Source organism: Phyllostomus discolor, chromosome 2 (genome assembly GCF_004126475.2).
Source record: "Phyllostomus discolor isolate MPI-MPIP mPhyDis1 chromosome 2, mPhyDis1.pri.v3, whole genome shotgun sequence".
Classification (NCBI taxonomy): Eukaryota; Metazoa; Chordata; class Mammalia; order Chiroptera; family Phyllostomidae; genus Phyllostomus; species Phyllostomus discolor.
In genome coordinates, this window is record NC_040904.2 from 6,198,283 (window position 1) to 6,216,800 (window position 18,518).

Genomic DNA, 18,518 nt, shown 5'->3' on the forward strand with positions numbered 1-18,518 from the left:
AACGTTCCAGTTTGGCTGTTACATTTCATATTTTTCTACATAAAATAGAGGATGCCTAAGCCCAGACTTTGGTGAAATTATATGCACAGGCGATATAGGATAAAGTTCATATCGGGTAAAGACACTGACAACAATGTATGAATTAGTGAATTATACTCTCGTTCTCTCGGCCTGGCTGTTTGTTGGCTTTTCTTTTTTTTTTTTTTGCCTTGGTCAGAGCCAAAGGAAGTGACAGCACTCCCTGAGTCTGGGTGCCTGGGGCGGAACTCCACGTGTGCGACCCCCAGACGTGTTTGTCCAGGCGCACGTGCGTGCACTTACTGAGGGTGAGGTCGCGCACCTTTGAGGTGGAACACGTCTGCAGATTAGGGTTAATGCACTTGACCCACGATTATAAGGATATGAATGCTTTCGTTCAGGGAATTTGCATGCCTTTTCATGTTTTACTTAGACTCCTATAACATGAGTATGATTTCCCTGATTGTATTCAGCATGATGACAGAAGCAGCAATTCAGAAAAACATGCTAATTTGCATGAGAAAATCACCCAGGGGTGGGAACTCTTTGGAAGAAAATGTACCGAGTGAAAAATTTCCATGTGTTTAGCAAATAACGAACCATCTTTTCAATGACATAAAGAACAAACTTTTATAAATAATGGATTTGGAAAAATCAAACCGAGTTTGTCTCGTTATTATACAGGGTCTGGCAGGAGCAAGGCCTGCTTGAGTGTGGTTGGTAGGGTAATGATATGGGTGTGATAATTTATAGTTTTAATTTGAACATTTCACCTAAAATGCCATGTGCTGTGCTTGAGTGTGATACTGTTAGATTACAGAATCACATGCTTATAATTTTGTAATAAAAAGGGGGTGTTATTTGTGCCGAACCCTGTATGTTTAACTCTTCAATGTGAAAAGTAAAAATATTATTTGGGGACTAAACAATAGTACAGTGGACTTCAAAGGAATACATTTAGAAGATGAAAACAGGAATGAAATTTGACGGTGTGATCCTAATAGGCAGTCAGGGGCATACGGTGCCGCACGGTCAGAAGTCCCAGTAACCAAAGGCCACGACTGGAAACTGACTGAAGACCCTCACAGAGTCACACTTCTTCTGTGCAGGGGGGTTCATTCAAACCAAGTACAAGTTAAAGTAATCTGAACACGGTGGTTCGTCGTTTACGGGTCAGGAATGTCTTAGAGGGAACAGGAAACCGGGCACTAGAAGGGTGCGTGCTACTCGGCCTGCATGATTTTACCTCTGTTCTAGAGCTCAGGATCTTAGACTACACTGAACATAACCACATGCTCCTTATCATTTGAGATTAATCAGTGTAACTCACTCCGGATCTGACGTGACAGGGACAGGGAGCCGGTGGACACGTCGGGTTAGGGGGAGGGCGGGGTGCCCCCTTCCACGCCCACGCTGGAATGCTGAGGCCTGGGCCTGGCTGCACCGCACCTACGTCCCTAGAGGTTCCCTCTGAGTCTCAGGTGCACCGAGGGCTGGGGCTGCCCTGGCTGTCCCGTGTCACACGGTGCCGGATGCCACCCTGGTCTCCAGTGTAACAAACATTGATGTACCACGCAAAAATACTGGTTTTCTCCTTGACCTGACAAAAACTGACTCCAGGCCCAGGCCTGGAACTACACTTGTCAGTTGATCGCATTGTTCTAGAGTGTCTTCGTGTTAACACCAATTGGCAATGACTCCCTGTTACCATCAGTAAAAACATGCGGCTTTCCGATTATCTGGCGCGTCATTGAAAAATGTGGGGCTTAGACCAACTGCCTTATTCTTAATTAACCGATTGATTAAAATCTTAGGCAGAGAATGTTTACTTAGTGTCTGCCGGGCACCGAGGTTATGAAGAAGGCCAATGTCTTTCTACCTTCAGGGATTCGAAAATAAGCAAAGCTGGCAATCACGTAATTGATGCCCATGGTTAGCACGCCGCTTTTTGATCCATGAGATTTACAGCAGGGCACGGGTCAGATCGGGCAGCGTTTGCACTTCGAACCGTCAGGGTTTACAGTGTAACGCGGCCTGTTCTTACTGCGCTTGGAGCATCATTTCAGCACGTCGCTATCGCTGCTGGGTTTATGGTAGTTCCTGCACTGTTATGGCTCAGAAACCACCCACGATGAAAACCATTGTTCTAAATGTGGAAATGTGGTCCAGCCAACAATGTCTTTTTTCTGGCGCACACCACAGTGAGGTGACAACTCCCTGTGACAATAATAGACTTGTGCATCATGTTCACTGACTTGCAGAATTAGAAATGAGAACGTCCAAGATCGAGACACGCTCCTGGACCACTCAGTTCTGCTTTTGCAATAAGGCCGACGAGGAATGAACACCTGCTCAAATGTCCAGAGCGAATGAAGGCGTACCTGTCGTCCTCTAGCAACCTCTCCACAGGTGCAGGAAGATCGGCCGTGCGTTCTGGGCGGAGGGCTCTTCACAATGCAGCATTTATGAGGTTCCCAGGGTAGTACTTTTCGACATGCTTTGGTCTCTTTTTAAGCAAAGAATATATTGCAAAAAAACCTAGAAGGATATCGTAGAAAGAAAGTGTTAAGACCTCACAAATAATCGTGGAAACCTGGAGGAAGATACAGGTGAAGAAAAGTGGGCATTTAATGAATGAGGAGGAGCAACGGGCTGGATATCTGTCTGGGACTCAGAACAGAAGCGAATCCTTACTTCATTCCAACAGCAAAATAAATATAAGAGAATTAAAAACGTAAGTGTTAAAAACAAGCCTGAAAAGAAAACACAGAGTGTGGTAAGAAAGCGAGCCCAGAGCCACAAAGGAAACAGTTAGTGGAAACAGCTGCGTAGAGACTGAACGTTTTTGTGTGATGAAAACCACCGAGTAACAAGGCACGCCAGCACCTGGGCGAACCATTTCCAGCAGGAACTAAAGGAGCCGAAGCGGGCACAGGGGGCACGGACGTGCTACAGGATGGGCACGTCACGGGACACAGACAGCCGGGAACGCGTGAGACGCTCGAACTCGCTCCGCATTGATTACACGGACATTAAGACGGAGTCCAGGTTCATCCACCAGAATGGCGGAGACTAAAGAAGTGGGGGAAACGTGGTCATTGTAACTGTGATTGACAGCAGTGCTGACCCCGCCCAGCTGTTCAAAAACTCAGAGAGCGAAGTGTATCTCCGTGGGCGTGGCCATGTAAACATCTCCGAGACGCGCTCATTTTCTGAGCGATGTCTCAGTGCAGCTCAGCACCTGCCAGAATCAAAGGCGTTAACATCCCATTTGTTAACAGTTGAGACTTGCTCGGCCATAAAAAGGAACGAAATCTTACCGTTTGCGGCAGCGTGGATGGACCTAGAGGGTGTTATGCGAAGTGAAATAAGACAGACAGAGAAAGACCAAGTACCATATGACTTCATTTATAGGCAGCATGGAAAGAATAAAATAAGTGAACACACAAAACAGAAACAGACTTGGAGATGCAGAGAACAGACTGAGGGCTGCCAGAGGGTTTGGGAAAGTGGGTGAAGCAGGCGAAGGGATTGAGAAGCACAAACTGGTAGTTACAAAATGGTCATGGGGATGTAAAGCACAGCACAGGGAATGCGCATACAGTCAATAAAATTATAATAACTACAGATGGTGCCTGACAGGTACTTCAAATATCAGGGTGATCACTTTATAAAGTATACGATCGTCTAACCACTACGCTGTATACCCCAAAGCAATACAAAATAATAGTGAAAGTCAACTGTAACGGAAAAATAAAACTTAAAAACAGGAGAAGATTTAAGACTTGCCTTTGGCGCTGTGGGGGGGGTCGCGATTCATTCCCACCCCCCTCGATGTCCGGATGCTCATTCCCAGACTCCGTGAACCCCTGGCCCTGGGCAGAGCCTGTTACTTCACAAAGCAAAAGGGACTTTGCAGAGTGGCCGGTGGCTGGGTCTCTAGGTGAGACGGCCCTGAATTGTCCTGGCTCACCCACCTGGGGCTGGTGCAATCACAAACACCTTTGTTTGGCAGAGGGGCACAGGAGGGGGTGGGAGGTGGCACTGTGAGGAGGGACACAGGCTGGAGAGAGACGCTTCACTGTGGCTGTGAAGACGGGGGCACAGGCCAGAGGCTGAGCACAGGAGTGTCGGTCAGCGAGGGAAGGTGAGGGAAGGGGTTCCCCCGGAGCCTTCGGGAGGGGCCTCGGTTTTAGTTCCTGTGAGACACGTTTCAGACTTCCGACCTCCAGAGCGGTAGGAGAATAACTGTGTTGTTTTAAGCCAGAGTCTGGGGTAATTTTTTTTCTTTTTTTTAAATAGCAGCAATAGGAAGTGAATACAGGCTACTTGGTGTTTGAAGAACACCAGGAATCAGAATGAGACTAAAAGCAGGCTGAAACCGTAAATGAGATGTGCTCTTATAAATCTGAAGAAGTCAAAGAAGGCGGGGAGTTCAGAGGCTCTGGGGAAGTCACCTCATGCTTCCATCTCTGGGCCACCTCCGGGAAGAGGCCAGGGGCAGGGGAGCTGGTGGGAGGGACTGCAGGGCAGGGTCTCTCGGTAGCACTCTGGATGGATGCCTGAAGGTGTGGGGGAGGCCCCCCAGCAGGTTGGAAAGGAAAGCAGGGTGCAGGGGTGGGGGGAAGGCTCGTGGAAGGTGAGGGGGTGACAAAGGTGACAGGGAGCTGGCGAGGTCAGGTTGTTCATTACACAGAGCAAGTGAGTTAATGGAGGGGATAAGTAAACGGACTCCTGGAGGCCAAGGTTCTTCGTGCCTGGAAGAGCTGTGCTTCCATATAAACGGGGAAGGCTGGACGGAGCCCCGGGTGCTGGACTGAAACGGGGCATGTTGGGTTGCTACCGACACACACGCAGACCCGGGACACCCATCTGCGTGTGCACGTTTCCTGCCTCTGCTCTTGGCGAAGGCCCGGACGCCGCGACACCCCAGGAACGCCGAGCCCGGTGAGCGCCCGCCACTCCCCAGGAAGGGGAATCGGGGCTCCTGGTGGAAGTGGGTGATTCAGGCCTGGGGCAGGTGAAGTTCAAGGTAAGGCCGCCGTGCGGGAAAGGACACAGAAGCCAACCTGAAGCAGCCTGCACCGGTCAAACCCAGGACATGTGGCTGTCAGAATAGACGAGGGGGATTCTGGGAGAAGAACCGATTCCATCAAACAGGAGCCCGCAAGTCCATACTGATAGAAACAAGCAAGCGAGAAAGTTCCTCCTTTTGGTAGGATGACAACGAACACACGCACACGGAACGGGAGAAACGGATGACGGCCACTTGGCAGCTGCCGTGGAAGTAGCTGAAACAGGAGCTGCCAACGGATGCCGTGAAGGGAAGTTGGATAAGGAACAGGATTTGGCACAGACACGAAGGGGAAGATGGTGACCTTGTGGAGAAACCCGGCAGACACCACCTTGACCAGGTGACCATCAGGTTCATCCCCGGTGGTGGGACAGGTGGACCTCCTGTGTCCCTGTGACCAAGCAGGGCTCGGGGTCATTTCTTGGTCTTCCCATCAGGAGCCCGGCCCGAGTGGGGTCCTGAGGTCACACCCACTTGACCCCCAGGGTGAGGGTCTCCCACAGGACGAAAGGCAGGGTGTGACATGACGAGAACATCTCTTCCCTGAGCTTATGAAAGCAGTGTGATAGAGGGAGGACGATCGCAGACCTCGGGCACTCAGGACACCGTTTCAAACGCATATCCACTGTTGAGATTGATGTGTTTCCAGACTTTTGCTTCAAACACTTGGTCCCTCTGATACTGGAGACAAGTGTAAGAACGAACACGGATTAAGAAGAAAGGGAGTGTGCTGCACAAGAAAAAGAATGCTTCTCTGGGAAGGCATCTGAGTTATATACAGCGCCAGCTCTTCCAGGGCAATGAGCTGTTTGTCCTCGGTTGTTTAATGTATGTCATTAGCTGAACGGACTTCTGAAGTCCAGGCCAGCACGAAAACCCTTCAATTAAACATATCTATCTATCTATCTATCTATCAGAAATCTCAAGCTTTGATAACACAGACATGTGCTACAACTTTAAATATAGAAGTTAGGTAGGTTTTGGCCATTTAACAATTTTACATATTTTGTTTATTTTTGATAAAAAGCTTGAATTTGTCACCAGCCTGAGCATGCCAGTGACTTTGATCGGAAACTGTGCCTCTGCTGCCACCAAGTGGTGGGAAAGGAAATACAGGTTTCCAAACGTGTGCGTTTTAGCTCCCCGTCCATGGCTGCGTTTCCTGTTCATTTTCAGTGTTGACCTAATTATTTTCACTACAAATTAGACTCTTTTTATTTTAATAAAACTGTACTAAAATAACACCCATTTGATATGTCTTGCATGTTACACGGTCATTTTATTCATTCCACACATATTTGGGGGCTCCCCATCAGCCAGAATCCGTGTGAGTCATGGGGATTGATAAACACAAACGGAAATGTTCTCGTTGTTGGTGGAGATTATGTGTCGGTAACAAAACAGTCCCGGCAGCGCCTATTCTAAGTGTGTTCAAGGAAGGAGGCACCACTCTGTGGGGACACAGATGGCAAAGAAACCGGATGGAGACAGTGACCTGGGAAGTCCTCCGCAGAAGCACCAGCCTGAGCTTTGAAGGGGCAGTGGGGACTCGGTAGGCCCAGAGGAGTGGTGGGGAGGGAGGGAGAACGCCGCAGATGCGGAGAGAAGACAGCGCCAAGGCCTGGTGGGTGGACGGGGCCCCCGGGGCTGGGTGCAACGAGCACTGGGGGCTCCACATGGGTGCGTGTGTGGGGCATGAGCAGCTGCAGGGCCCCGGGAGGGCACGCTCATGACATGAATCATTAATCCAAGAGCAATGGGCAGGGAGCAGTAGGCGAAAGAGGCAGACCGGGGAAGGGATGAGGTGACAGCGCTGCCTCCTGAAGAGGTGACCCCGGCTGGTGTACAGAGCGGCTGGCGGGCAGCCAGGGCAGAGGGTTGCAGAAGGCTGGATGAAGGGAGGCGGGGATGGGGAATGACGAGCCAGTGGCGATGCAGAAATGTGAAAGATGCCCAGGAGACGTCACCAGGGCTGGGTGACCCACCAGTGCTGGGGTGACGGAATAGTCAAGGAGGAATCCCAGTCTCCCACGGGAGAGGTCCCAGTGGGTGGGGTGGTGGGAGATTGTCCGCCCTCGTGCGTGTTGAGTTGGAGGTGTCTGTGAGTCTCAGCCAGCAACACCGTTGAGCTGGCGTGGACACAGTGGTCTAGCTCAGAAAAGAAGGCCCAGCGGGAGGGACGAAGTTGGGGGTCAAGGGCATAGAAATGGTGGGCATGGATTTGTGCCTAAGTCAGGATATAGGGGACATGGGGGCACAGCATAATAAGAAGAGACACTGCGCTTTGAGGAACTGCACTACTAAGGACCCCAGGAGAGGGGAGTGAGCCTGGGTGGGGGCAGGAGGAGCAGGGGCTAAGGGTTGGGGAGGGCTGGCAGGCAGGCAGGGAAGACCTGGGTGTCAGAAGTGAGGCGGGAGCAGCAGTGTCAGATTTCAGCGCTGCTGCTGCTGCTGCTGAGAATGAGCCCGGTGAGGCCTGCAGTGTCTGGTGAGTGTTTTTTGTCTTATGATAGAGTTGAGGGCGGAAGGCAGACTCCAGTGGGTTGAGGAATGAGAGTCAGGAATGGATGTATGGAAGAGGGCAATTCTTAAAGAAAGTTTGCCTTTCAAAGTGGATGAGAGATCGGGCAACAACTGGACGCTGAAGGAGAATCCGGGGAGTTTTTCTTTTCCTCTTTTTTTGTGATGGGAGACTTGCGCATATTTAAAACCACAGGAAGGAGCCCGTTGAGAAGGAACAGGTGACTGTACAGGTGAGAGAATGAATAAGAGAGACTGAATGACAGAGGGACAGAGTAGGGCTGACAAGCTGGAGTACGTGACATCAGAGTCACAAGGCAGGGCGGCCTGGGACAGGGGGACGGAACATGAGCACAAGGTAGGTAAGGCTTGCGGCTGGGGAAGCTGGAGAATGAGGAGACCCCCCCTGGGCTGCATTAGGTGTCCCCTAGGAAGGGACAGCGTGAGGGGCAGGTGGGAGGCCCAGTCTGAGTGAGCACGGGGAGGTGACCATCTGCTGTGCCCCACAGACCTGCCAGTCTCGGCAGTCCTACCGCGTCCCTTCGGTCAGTTGGGGTGTCACTCCGTGGAGAAAGAGGGAACGTGGAGGTGGGGGTCTGAGATTGGCAAGGGTACAGGTGTGTGGGAGCCATCAGCGCCCCCCGGGCAGGGATCTGCCACACCCATGAGGGCATCAGTCTGCTACTGACAGACGAGAGCATCGGAGCCCAGGTAGTCACTATGGAAACCATCAGCACGGAGGAGAGCCTTTGTCTCCATTTCAATGGCCTCTTTTGGTGCTTCTCTACAGAACCAAAGAAGAAAGGGTAGGGAGCAAGGAGCCCAATTTCCTACGTGACTTTTTTTTTTCTCACTGGGAAGAAGTCCACGGACTATTTTATCCTTCCCAACAGCCAGTTTTAAAGTTCTGGCCATAGTTCCATCCAGCGACGCTGTCTTATGGTCCAAGAATGCCAAGGGGCAGACATCTTTTAACGTTTAGCCTGCGATTAGTCAGGTGCTTATGTAGCATTGTCTACCTGGTCTTTACAGTTGCAATTCTCAAAATACGTACTAAAACTTGTATTTTTATCTATAAAATCCACGTGCAGTTTTTCCTAAACTCACTCACTTGAAGGAACAGAGAAAGAGGAAATAGCATAAGGCTGTCTGACTTCAAGGTGGGGGGGTGCGGGGGAGGGGGCGAGTGGCAGAGTGGGGGGAGGGCACAAGCAGGGAGACCAATTAGGAGGTGACTGAAATAATCAGGCACCTGATGATGGTGCCCGGAGCAGGGTGGTGACAGTGGGGGTTGGTAGAAAAGGACTGTGCATCTATTCTGGGTACATTTGGAAGGACGGGTTGACAGACGGAAGGTGGGGAGGAAGAAAAACAGCAGTCAAGGAGGGCCAAGGTCTGGGCGAAAGGGAGAATAGTTTCTGGTACCTGGAGTGGGTAAAGGTGCGGCAGGAGCAGGTTTGGGGGATGTCAGGAGCTCTTCTGGACCTGCCGGGCATTGAGGGCGCCTTAGCCATCTAAGTAAGGGTGTGGACAGGTGTGAGAACAAGTGTCCGAGGTTCAAGGGAGGCGCAGGGCTGGACATATATACTTTTAGGGCTCACTGGCATTTAGATGGGTTTTGAGTCCGTGAAACTGCATGAATTCATTTAGTTGAGTTAGTGTACAGGGGAAGATGTTCAAGGCCGTGTTCGGTAGTGAAAAACGGGTCTAAAACAAAGTTACTGTTGGCACAAGCGCTCCAAGGCTGAGCGGGTGAGCGACAAACACAGCAGACACTTGAAAGGGTTCCAAGTTCCACGGGCTGGGCTGGGGAAATGTCCCCACTAAGGTGAGCAGAGAAACAAAACAAAACAAAACAAAACAAAAAAAGCAAAAGCAAATAGGTAGGAGCAGTACTGAAGAGATCAGATTCAGATGTCATAGAAAAATATCGGTGACAGCCTGCAAGTCAGGGGGCGGGGGTGGGTGGAGGTGGTGAAATTGTCCCCTAGGGCCGGGTGACCGGAGGCTGCCCAAGGTCCTGGCCCCTTCCCCAGGCCGTACCCGGGCCGGCTCAGGGCAGTCCCTGCCCGAAAGCCCCCGGCGGCCAGTGTGCGCGGCTGGCGGGACCTCAGACGGAGCGACGAGGTCTTGCGAGCGTGTGGCGTGCGTGCGGTCACTCCGTGGGCGCGGGAGGGCCCGGTCGGACCACCCGGACCACCCGGCTACGTTACCAACTCGAGAGCGGGCGCAGCACCCAGGCCGAGCGGAGCCGGGGCCAGGCGACACCGGGAGGCCCGGAAGCTTTGGCAGGAGGTTTTGGTTTGGGCTCGGCCGGGACCGGGGCAGCAGGGGGCGCCGGCGGGGCCGTTACCTGCTCTGCTTGGTTCCCGAGGCAGCACCAACCCCCCGGCCTCCTGGCTCAGACTCGTCCCCTTGGAAACCAGCCCGCGGGGTCTCCTGGGACGGGCCGCAGGGGAGGGGCCGGGGGGCGGGGCCGTGAGGTTCGCGCGCACGCGCACTCCGGCTGCGTCTCTGCGGCCGGCCGCGGGGTTTGGTGGCCCACGGGGCGTGTTAGGCCGTTCCTTTCTCCTGGAGGGCGGAGTGGGATGAGTTGTGCAGACGCCTGTAAGGAAGCCGCCTGCTGCCCTAGTCGGTGGCCCGGCGTGAGATGTCCCGTGGGCGCGAAGATCCCGCTCTACGTCCGGCGCTCAGTTGCTCTTGCCCACGCACCGGGTGTTTTGAATCCGAGTCCGGATCGAGTCCAGTTCCCTGCCGGGGAGGGGCGGGGGCCGAGAGCCAGCGCTCCCGTAGGCTGCTAGGCGCGCGGGTGTGGGCGCCCGGTTCCCTGGGAAGGGGGTGGGCCCAGACTGGCAGGTGTAGATGCCTGGTCTTTGCCTATTAACCTCTCTCTATGAAGTTGGATTTCTTTGGAGAAAGAACATCTGATCACAAAGCAACGCACATTTGGTGTAGGGAATTTAGAATAAACGGGAAAGTGCCAAGAAAAAGTAAAAATCAGCCCTGGCTGGTGTGGCTCTGGATTGGGTGCCCGCCTGCAAACCCAGGGGCCACAGGTTTGATTCCCAGACAGGGCACATGCCTGGGTTGCGATTGGGTCTCCTAGTTGGAGGTGTGCGAGAGGCAACCAAACTGTATCTCTTGCACATTGATGTTTCCCTTTCTTTCTCCCTTCCGTCCTCTCTCTGTAAAAAGTAAATAAGTAAAACCACCCCTGGCTGGCATAGCTCGGTGGATTGAGCACGGGCTGGGAACCAAAGTGTCCCAGGTTCGATTCCCAACCAGGGTATATTCCTGGGTTTCAGGCCATAATCCCCAGCAACCGCACATTGATGTCTCTCTCTCTCTCTCTCCCTCCCTCCCTCCCTCTCCCTCTCCCTCTCCCTCTCCCTCTCTCCCTCTCCCTCCCTTCCCTCCCTAAAAGGAAATAAATAAAATCTTAAAAAAAAAGTAAATAAGTAAAACCTTAAAAAGAAAGTAAAAACCATCTAGGTGATGGAATGCGTATTAACGAACATTTACATTATTTCTTCTCTTCCTCATTCCTACCCCCATTGTATCGCTGCCTTGTATGCTCATGGGTGAATCTTGGGGTCACCCCTGTTTCCTCAGGATATATTCCTACAGGAGAAGCTGAAGGGTTAAAGGATGTGCACACGTTGAGGCTTTCTGGAGGCGATAAAAGTTTGCCTTACAGGCAAATGTCTTCAGTCATGAACCCACATTGGGGATAATCTCACTTCTTTTTGAAATGCCCGTTTTATTGTCAAAAATGGACATCTTTGATTCTATTCACTTCTTTGATCACTAGGAAGGGTAAATATTTTTCCATATGGCTAGTGGCCACTTGTACTTATTTTGTGATTTGCCTGTTCTGCCCTTTTGCCCACTTTTGCACTTGGTGTTTATTCATGTTTGTAAAAATGATTTGTTAAAATTTTTGATGTCCGTGAAACTCAGTTCTATGAGATACGTTGCAAATGTTCCCCCCCAGTCAATTACCTTTTCGTTGTGTTCACAGTGTATTTTGATATTTGTGGAAAGTCGGATTTATTGCATTTTCCCTCTATGTTTTTTGCACTGGTTTCTCTGTAACAGGGGCAGTGGACACACCCAAGCAGACTGTGTCATTCCAGCCTTGTTGGGTGGGTGGGGCAAGGCATTCCCTTCCCATCACCACCCCTTCCTCCAGGGGATAGCCTCTGTTTCTGCCTTTGGAAGGAGTGCTTCCTTCTCATGCAGAAGGGAGAGAGGTCCTTGGGGTACAGGGTTGAAGAAGTGCCTTTTAGTTCTTATGGTGGTTTTCTCCACTATGCTACAAACCAAACGTACGCATGTGTTTCTCTCTATCCATTTATTTTTTAAAAAAATTTATTTATTTATTTTTAGAGAGGGAAGGCAGAGAGAAAGAGAGAGAGAGAAACATCAATGTGTGGTTGCTGGGGGCCGTGGCCTGCAACCCAGGCATGTACCCTGGCTGGGAATCGAACCTGCGACACTTTGGTTCGCAGCCCGCGCTCAATCCACTGAGCTACGCCAGCCAGGGCTTCTCTATTTCTTAAGGTGGCTGTGACGAATTCCACAGATCTGGGTGGCTAAAACCACAGGCATGTATTCTCCCGCAGTTCTGGGGGTGAGAAGTCTGAAGCCGAGGTCCACGCTCCCTCTGAAGGCTTCTGGGGAGAGCCCTCCTGCCTCTTTGGCTCTGGTGGGCTTCCCGTGTCCTTGGCTGTGGCAGCACCGCTTCTGTCTTGGCCTCTGTGTCCACGTGGTGTTTTTCTCCGTGTCTCTGGGGTGCCTTATGCTCTTAGAAGGACATCAGTTCCCGGAGTTAGGGTTCACCTGACACCCAGGATGATTTCATCTCGAGGTATTTTCATCTGCAAAGACCCTGTGTGCAAGTAAGGTGACAATCTCAGATTTTGGGTAAACATGAATTTTTTGGGGGGGGGGGGTCGTTATTCAACTCACTGCAGTTACTATGGAGGTCACCACTGTTATTCTACGTAATGAAAACATGCCTTTATTTCTTGTTTTAGATTACAAATAAAGTTTGGTAAATCAAAACATAGCATCTGGTTTCCTTTTTTTTTTTCTCCATGAGATCGTCTGGGGATCTCTGCGAAGCTCGGAAGCCCATACCTCATACTTTTATCGTTAAAATGAGGTTGGATCCTCCTTTTACAATGTGTCCAGATGTACACTTTAAATACTGCAGAGCTTTTGTCAATTATACCTCACTAAAGCTGGAAAAAAGAAAATTCTGTTAAATGGATTCAAATAGAAACATATTGCTATTCGACTAAAACATCAAGGACTAGTGAGGTGCAATGATTAGCCTCCTGCCTCCCCACTGGATTAAACAGCTCATTTCTGAAGTGCATTTTCTAAGTCAGAGACTCACTGAGCTTTGTTTTAGGATTCATTTGGCATATTTGGTATTTCTGTTCATTATCTTGAAGCTCAGTGGTATCCCTGTGATAAATTACAAGGTCTTTCAGCTAGAGGTTTCACATTTCTGATTTGTACATTTTCATGGCATTAGTAAAAGGATAAACGTCTAAAAGTAATTCACAGTGAGAAAAGGGAGCTCTAGGAATTTGAGGGTAGCCTGTCAGGACTTTTTCTGGGGTGGTTTGCAGATCAATGGGTTTAGTTCAAGTCTTGGATACACCATTCACTGATCCCATCATCTCCAGTTCTAAGTCCTCATCTGGGAGTAGACACAGTAATAGAGCCCAGTTTTAGGGTGTTCGTGCAGGTGAAGGAGCGGTTTATGCAAAGCACTTGGAGCCGAGGCAAACACCTAAAAATTGTTAGCTATTACCTTGAGCAGGAACTTTATTCCTCCCAGGGTGTGTGGATGGAAGGGGTTCCCTTACTGAAGGCAGCTTTGCCTCACATGATCAGGGGGTGTACACACCCTAGGGCACGGGTGAATCCAGCTATAGTTCATGTTACTAATTTACAAAGTCAAGAAGTGCACACAGCTTCTTGCTTTCTTTTTTTTTTAAAGAAGTAGTTTTTATTTATTTTTAGAGAGAGAAGGGAGGGAGATAGATAGGTAGATAGAGAGAGAGAGAGAGGGAGAGAGAGAGAGAAACATCAATGTGTGGTTGCTGGGGGTTATGGCCTGCAGCCCTGGAATGTACCCTGGCTGGGAATCGAACCTGCGACACTTTGGTTCGCAGCCCGAGTTCAATCCACTGAGCTACGCCAGCCAGGGCTTGCTTCTTGCTTTCTTAACAACATCTGGAGAAAAAGAACATGCTCATGTGACAAACTTTTAAGACCCAGGTATTGAAAAATATATGACAAAAATTGTATATATTCACTGTAGAAAGTTTGAAAATACAGAAAAGACAAAAGCAGCAGTGACCTATGATCTTTGGTGGGCTTTAAAATAAAATTGACGTTAGTGGTGGCTTCCACCTGGGGCACCATTAATCATCTCCATTCAGGGCCTACTTTGGGGAGTGGCTAACTTGGCCTGTGGAGGCTGTGAGTTACTCTCTGGTGGAATCATCTCAACCTCGAGTCCTGATGTAAATGAATTTGAGCTCTGGTGCAGGGACGGGGCCTCCTTTCTCATCACAGGCACCTGCCTGGGTGGGAAGGTAGCAGGGCTCCAGGCCTCCAGGACGTTGGCAAAGGGGCCGTGCGCAAGCCTGGCATCCCTCCCTGTCCCAGGACGCCAGGGCCCCACCTCTGCCATGAGGAGCAGGGACTTCAAAAATAAGAGACTCAAGTATCTAAGAGGACTGGATATCCCCAGAGGGGCCTTTGCCCCTCATGCCCTTGATCTTGATGTTGCAACCCATCGGAAGAGTTGGCGACTAGCACTGGGGCTTCTGACTAGATTTTGAATTCCTCCAACTTTGAACATAATTCAAATGATATAAATAAGATGCATAGAGCCTGTGACAAACAGATCAGTTAACACCCCTCCTCCCCCGCCCCAACATAGTGAGACAATTTGCTCGCTGAAGGCTTTGCACTAATGGGTGTCATTGAAACATTACCCACCCACGACCCGTCAGTTTCTGTTCTTTAAACAGAAACAGGTGGTCAATGAGAAAGTGGAAATAGGCCACTCATAAAGGAATCTATTGTATGACGGTTCACTGATTTTTCTTTTTGGGCCGCCAGGAAACTATAGAGGAAGGAAGCCGCTCTTCATTTATTTCAAGGCCTTTGTGACTCTTTGGACCCTGCCCGTGGTTTGCCAGAAGCCCTGTAAACACAGCCTCTTCTTGAGGTTCAGTCGGTGCGTCCCGGGCCTTTCCCCAAAGACCGCCTCCCCCCTTCCTGTCGCCTCCGCTGGGCGCCCCGCCTGCCTCCAGCCCAAGGCATCCCTGCGCAGGGCTCTGATTGGTGCGCGGCGCAGCCTCGCCTTTTAGGGACTGTTGTCGGGCATTTGAAGTGGTAAGGGAAAGGGTCCAGGGACTGCTTTTATCGACCAATCAAAAATCTTCCTGACAGGTCCCCAAATATTCCCGGGCCAATGGAAAGGACGGTCCAAGATGCCTGGGCTGCTCCCGGGAGAGGCAGACCTTAAGTTGCAGCGGGAGGGGCAGGAGCTCAGAGGAGCGCTGGGCCGCGCCAGCCCCGCCCGCCCGGCGCACGCTGGGCTGTCCCGCTGTCAGGATTTGTCTGGCGCCGCGTGCCTTCTCAGGGGTGTGTTGGGGGGAGTCCTCTGCCCGACTATCAAAATGGTTATCAAAGTGTTTGTTGCCACATCTTCTGGGTCCATAGCGGTAGGTGTCTGTTGGAGTTTGCGGGCTTTCGTCCTAGGCTGTTTTCCGAGTGGCGCAGCCTCGGAAAGGAGCGGGGATGGCCCAGCGCTGGCTTTAAATGTCTTTTTGAGGAGTGTGTGTAAGTAAACGGCGGCTCTGCAGCGAGCCTGCGCGCCCTTGCTTTCTGCGTGTGTTTCCCCGGTGCTGAGGAGGTGTGTAAGCTGGGTGTGAGAGGAGACACGAGGAAGGGGGTGTGTTTGACTCTAGACTTCTTAACAAGTGACTTGTGTCCTATTGTGTTGCATATATTATGGGACCGAAGGTCTTTTTTTTTTTTTTTTTGGTGGAGTGTTTTTGCCATTCATTCTGCAGGATTTAGGTAAAAGTTGCAAAGAAAGGAGAGTTGTTTAACAGTATTTGGAGCTAGAAGACTAAAACGACTCCTGGGTGTAATTCCTTGTGTGTGCAGTGTAACCCTACCAAAAGTGTAATACTATTATTTGAGGAAAATGATGTCACAGTGACAAGAACAAACATCCCTAAGGCCACAGTTTTAAATTCTCCAGGAATCCAAACAGACCGAAAATAGGCACTGAACGCCGACCCCAGAGCAGCGCTCTCCCTGGGACCAGGCTGGGAATCAGCCCTCCGCCTGTCCAATCCCAGCCTTCATTCCGGGCGCCAGAGACCTGCCTTCGGAGACGCGGGTAATGGAGGGATGATCCCGGCTTCGGTACCGACATTTGGACCCGCATTTTAGCAGGAGCTTGGGAGGCTGCGGAGAGAAAACAGTTGAATTAATCCTGAGAGCTGGAGACCAGGGAGGGGGCTGTTTCCTTTTATATCCAGGTCCTGGATGGGCTCGGGTGACAGCTAGGGTTTCAGCAGTCACTGAGTCAGGGACGATGGTCTAGGTGAGGCGCTGGTGGGAACAGCGCCAGCGGCCGCTACGGAAGGCCCCGCTCCTAGTGCGCGCTCCTAGTGCGCGCTCCTAGTGCGCGCGGAGGATTCCGGAGAGGGAGGGAGAGGGAGCGGGGAAGGCGAGAGAAAGGAGCCCGCCTGTCGGTTCTGAGCCCCACGGATCGGCAACGGCTAGTGATTTCTAGAACATCTTCTAACAGAAAACAGTTGAGGAGACATTCCAAATGGACAACTCTGCGAAATGTTTCGTGGTTGTCGATGACCTCGGAAACTGTGAGCTGACCTGCAAGGGGCGCACGTTGTTGGGTTAGTTAGATAAAAATAACTTTGGAGGAAAATGGTTTTTGTGGGTTTTAAATACGCTGTCGATGCTCATGGCTGGGAACATCACCACTCACCTGCCCATCTTCTGCATGTTCTGCAGACCAGGTCAGAATGGGCCCGTGCATCCTTCCGGAGACAACGAATAAACTGATGGGTTTTGGAGGGATCGCGTGCTGCCCTACATGCCTTGAATTAGGTAGCCTCGGAGCATCGGGACGGGCACCGTCTGCTCCAGGGCCTTGGGAAAGCCACGTTAACTCCCTAAGCAAAAGTTTGGTGACGCTTGGGACCCTGTGACCTTGGAAAGGTTGTTTCACCTTGCCAAGCCTCAATTTCCTTATCTATAAATGAGGATACAAATCATACTTGTCCGACAGGGGGCCTGGCAGGGTGTCAGGGGCTGAATCAGTTATTAACAAGTCGCGTAATTATTAATGTTGTAATTATTAGCTCTGGTTAGTTAATATTTTATTGTTGTAAGTATTAGTTATTATAATTGTTAGTTAACAATAATCCATATTATTAATTATTCATTAACATGAGTAGATCTGAGTCTATGATGACTATTTTTTTAAAGATTTTATTTATTTATTTTTAGAGATGGAAGGGAGGGAGAGAGAGAGAGAGAGAGAGGGAGAGAGAGAGAGAGAAACATCAATGTGCGGTTGCTGGGGGTTCTGGCCTGTAACCCAGGAATGTACCCTGGCTGGGTATTGAACCTGGGACACTTTGGTTCCCAGCCCGTGCTCAATCCACTGAGCTACGCCAGCCAGGGATATGATGACTATTTTTATTTTTTTAATTTTTAAAAAAAATTTCTACATACTGATTGTAGAACACCGTTTTATTTATTTTTTAAGATTTTATTTATTTATTTTTAGAGAGGGGAGGGAGGGGGGAGAGAGAGAGAGAGAGAGAGAGAGAGAGAGAAAAACATCAATATGTGGTTGCTGGGGGCCGTGGCCTGCAACCCAGGCATGTGCCCTGACTGGGAATCGAACCTGACTGTGATGCTTCGGTTCGTATGATGATTATTTTTATAAGCATCATCCAAAGCCACATAAATGGAAGAATTTCAGTCCTGTCCTAAAGAAAGAGAATAGACCATTTCTGTGGTGTCGGTTCCGACGACTTTTCCTGGGTGGGGGTGTTTCACCCAGAAGCTTCTCTGTAGGAGGAGGACCTCAGGGCAGATTCTGCGACTCAGGCTGTGTGGGTGGTGCTGGTCTGGAAACACTTTACTCCTTACCCTGTGTACTTCAAAAACAAATTCGCGCCGCTGACCTAGTCAACAGGGGCAGCCAGGCATTTGTGGGATGAGTGAGATACACGTAAGAGGAAGAACCAGACTGCATCTCTTTATGAGGGGTTACAGCTGTGCCCTGGGCGTTATGGCTCCACTGTAACAGTGGGTGTGAAAGCGAGGTTTTCACGGTGGGCTTTGGGTGGAGAGACCCCGGCAGTGAGAGAAGGCCTGTGCCCCTCCTCTCCTCCTGAAGGCCACTGTCACGGCTCGCTGGGGGACAGAGGGAGGGAGGACAGCCCTCACCCTGTCCAGTTTGCACAGCTCTGGAACGGCAGTCTTTGGGACAGAGCCTCACGGGGCTCCTGGGTGCCTCGGTCCTTCCTCCAGCCTTGCGTGAGTGTGGACACAGCGGGGAAACAAGGCTCCTGAGTTCGGTGGATCTGGGTAGACGCCTTGGAAACTGTCTTCATCCCTGGGTGCCTCTGCTTCGTTATTTTAAAATGGTGATCAGAGCTCAGGGCCAGCAAGTCAGGTAAGGGTGCTGCCGGGTGTCTGACGGAGCAGGTTCTCGCCTTGGGGTATGCATGCTTCTCCATGCACCTCCTTCGAGGGTTCTCAGCAGGACCCATGAGCAGGGCGTGCTCTGTCCGTCCTGCGGAGGAGGCAGGTGGCCAGCCTG

The 18,518-nt window shown here is 50.8% G+C and overlaps 1 protein-coding gene across 1 annotated transcript in view; it reads left to right on the forward strand.

Moving 5' to 3' along the window:
• The first annotated feature begins 15,120 nt into the window (after positions 1–15,120).
• The window catches only part of SH3BGR (SH3 domain binding glutamate rich protein), a 30,784-nt gene continuing 27,386 nt past the window's right edge, over positions 15,121–18,518 (forward strand). The window contains exon 1 of the mRNA XM_028504483.2: positions 15,121–15,369. Within this exon, the coding sequence (XP_028360284.1) occupies positions 15,136–15,369 (234 nt within the window). The 5' untranslated portion in view covers positions 15,121–15,135. The remainder of the gene's footprint in view (positions 15,370–18,518) is intronic.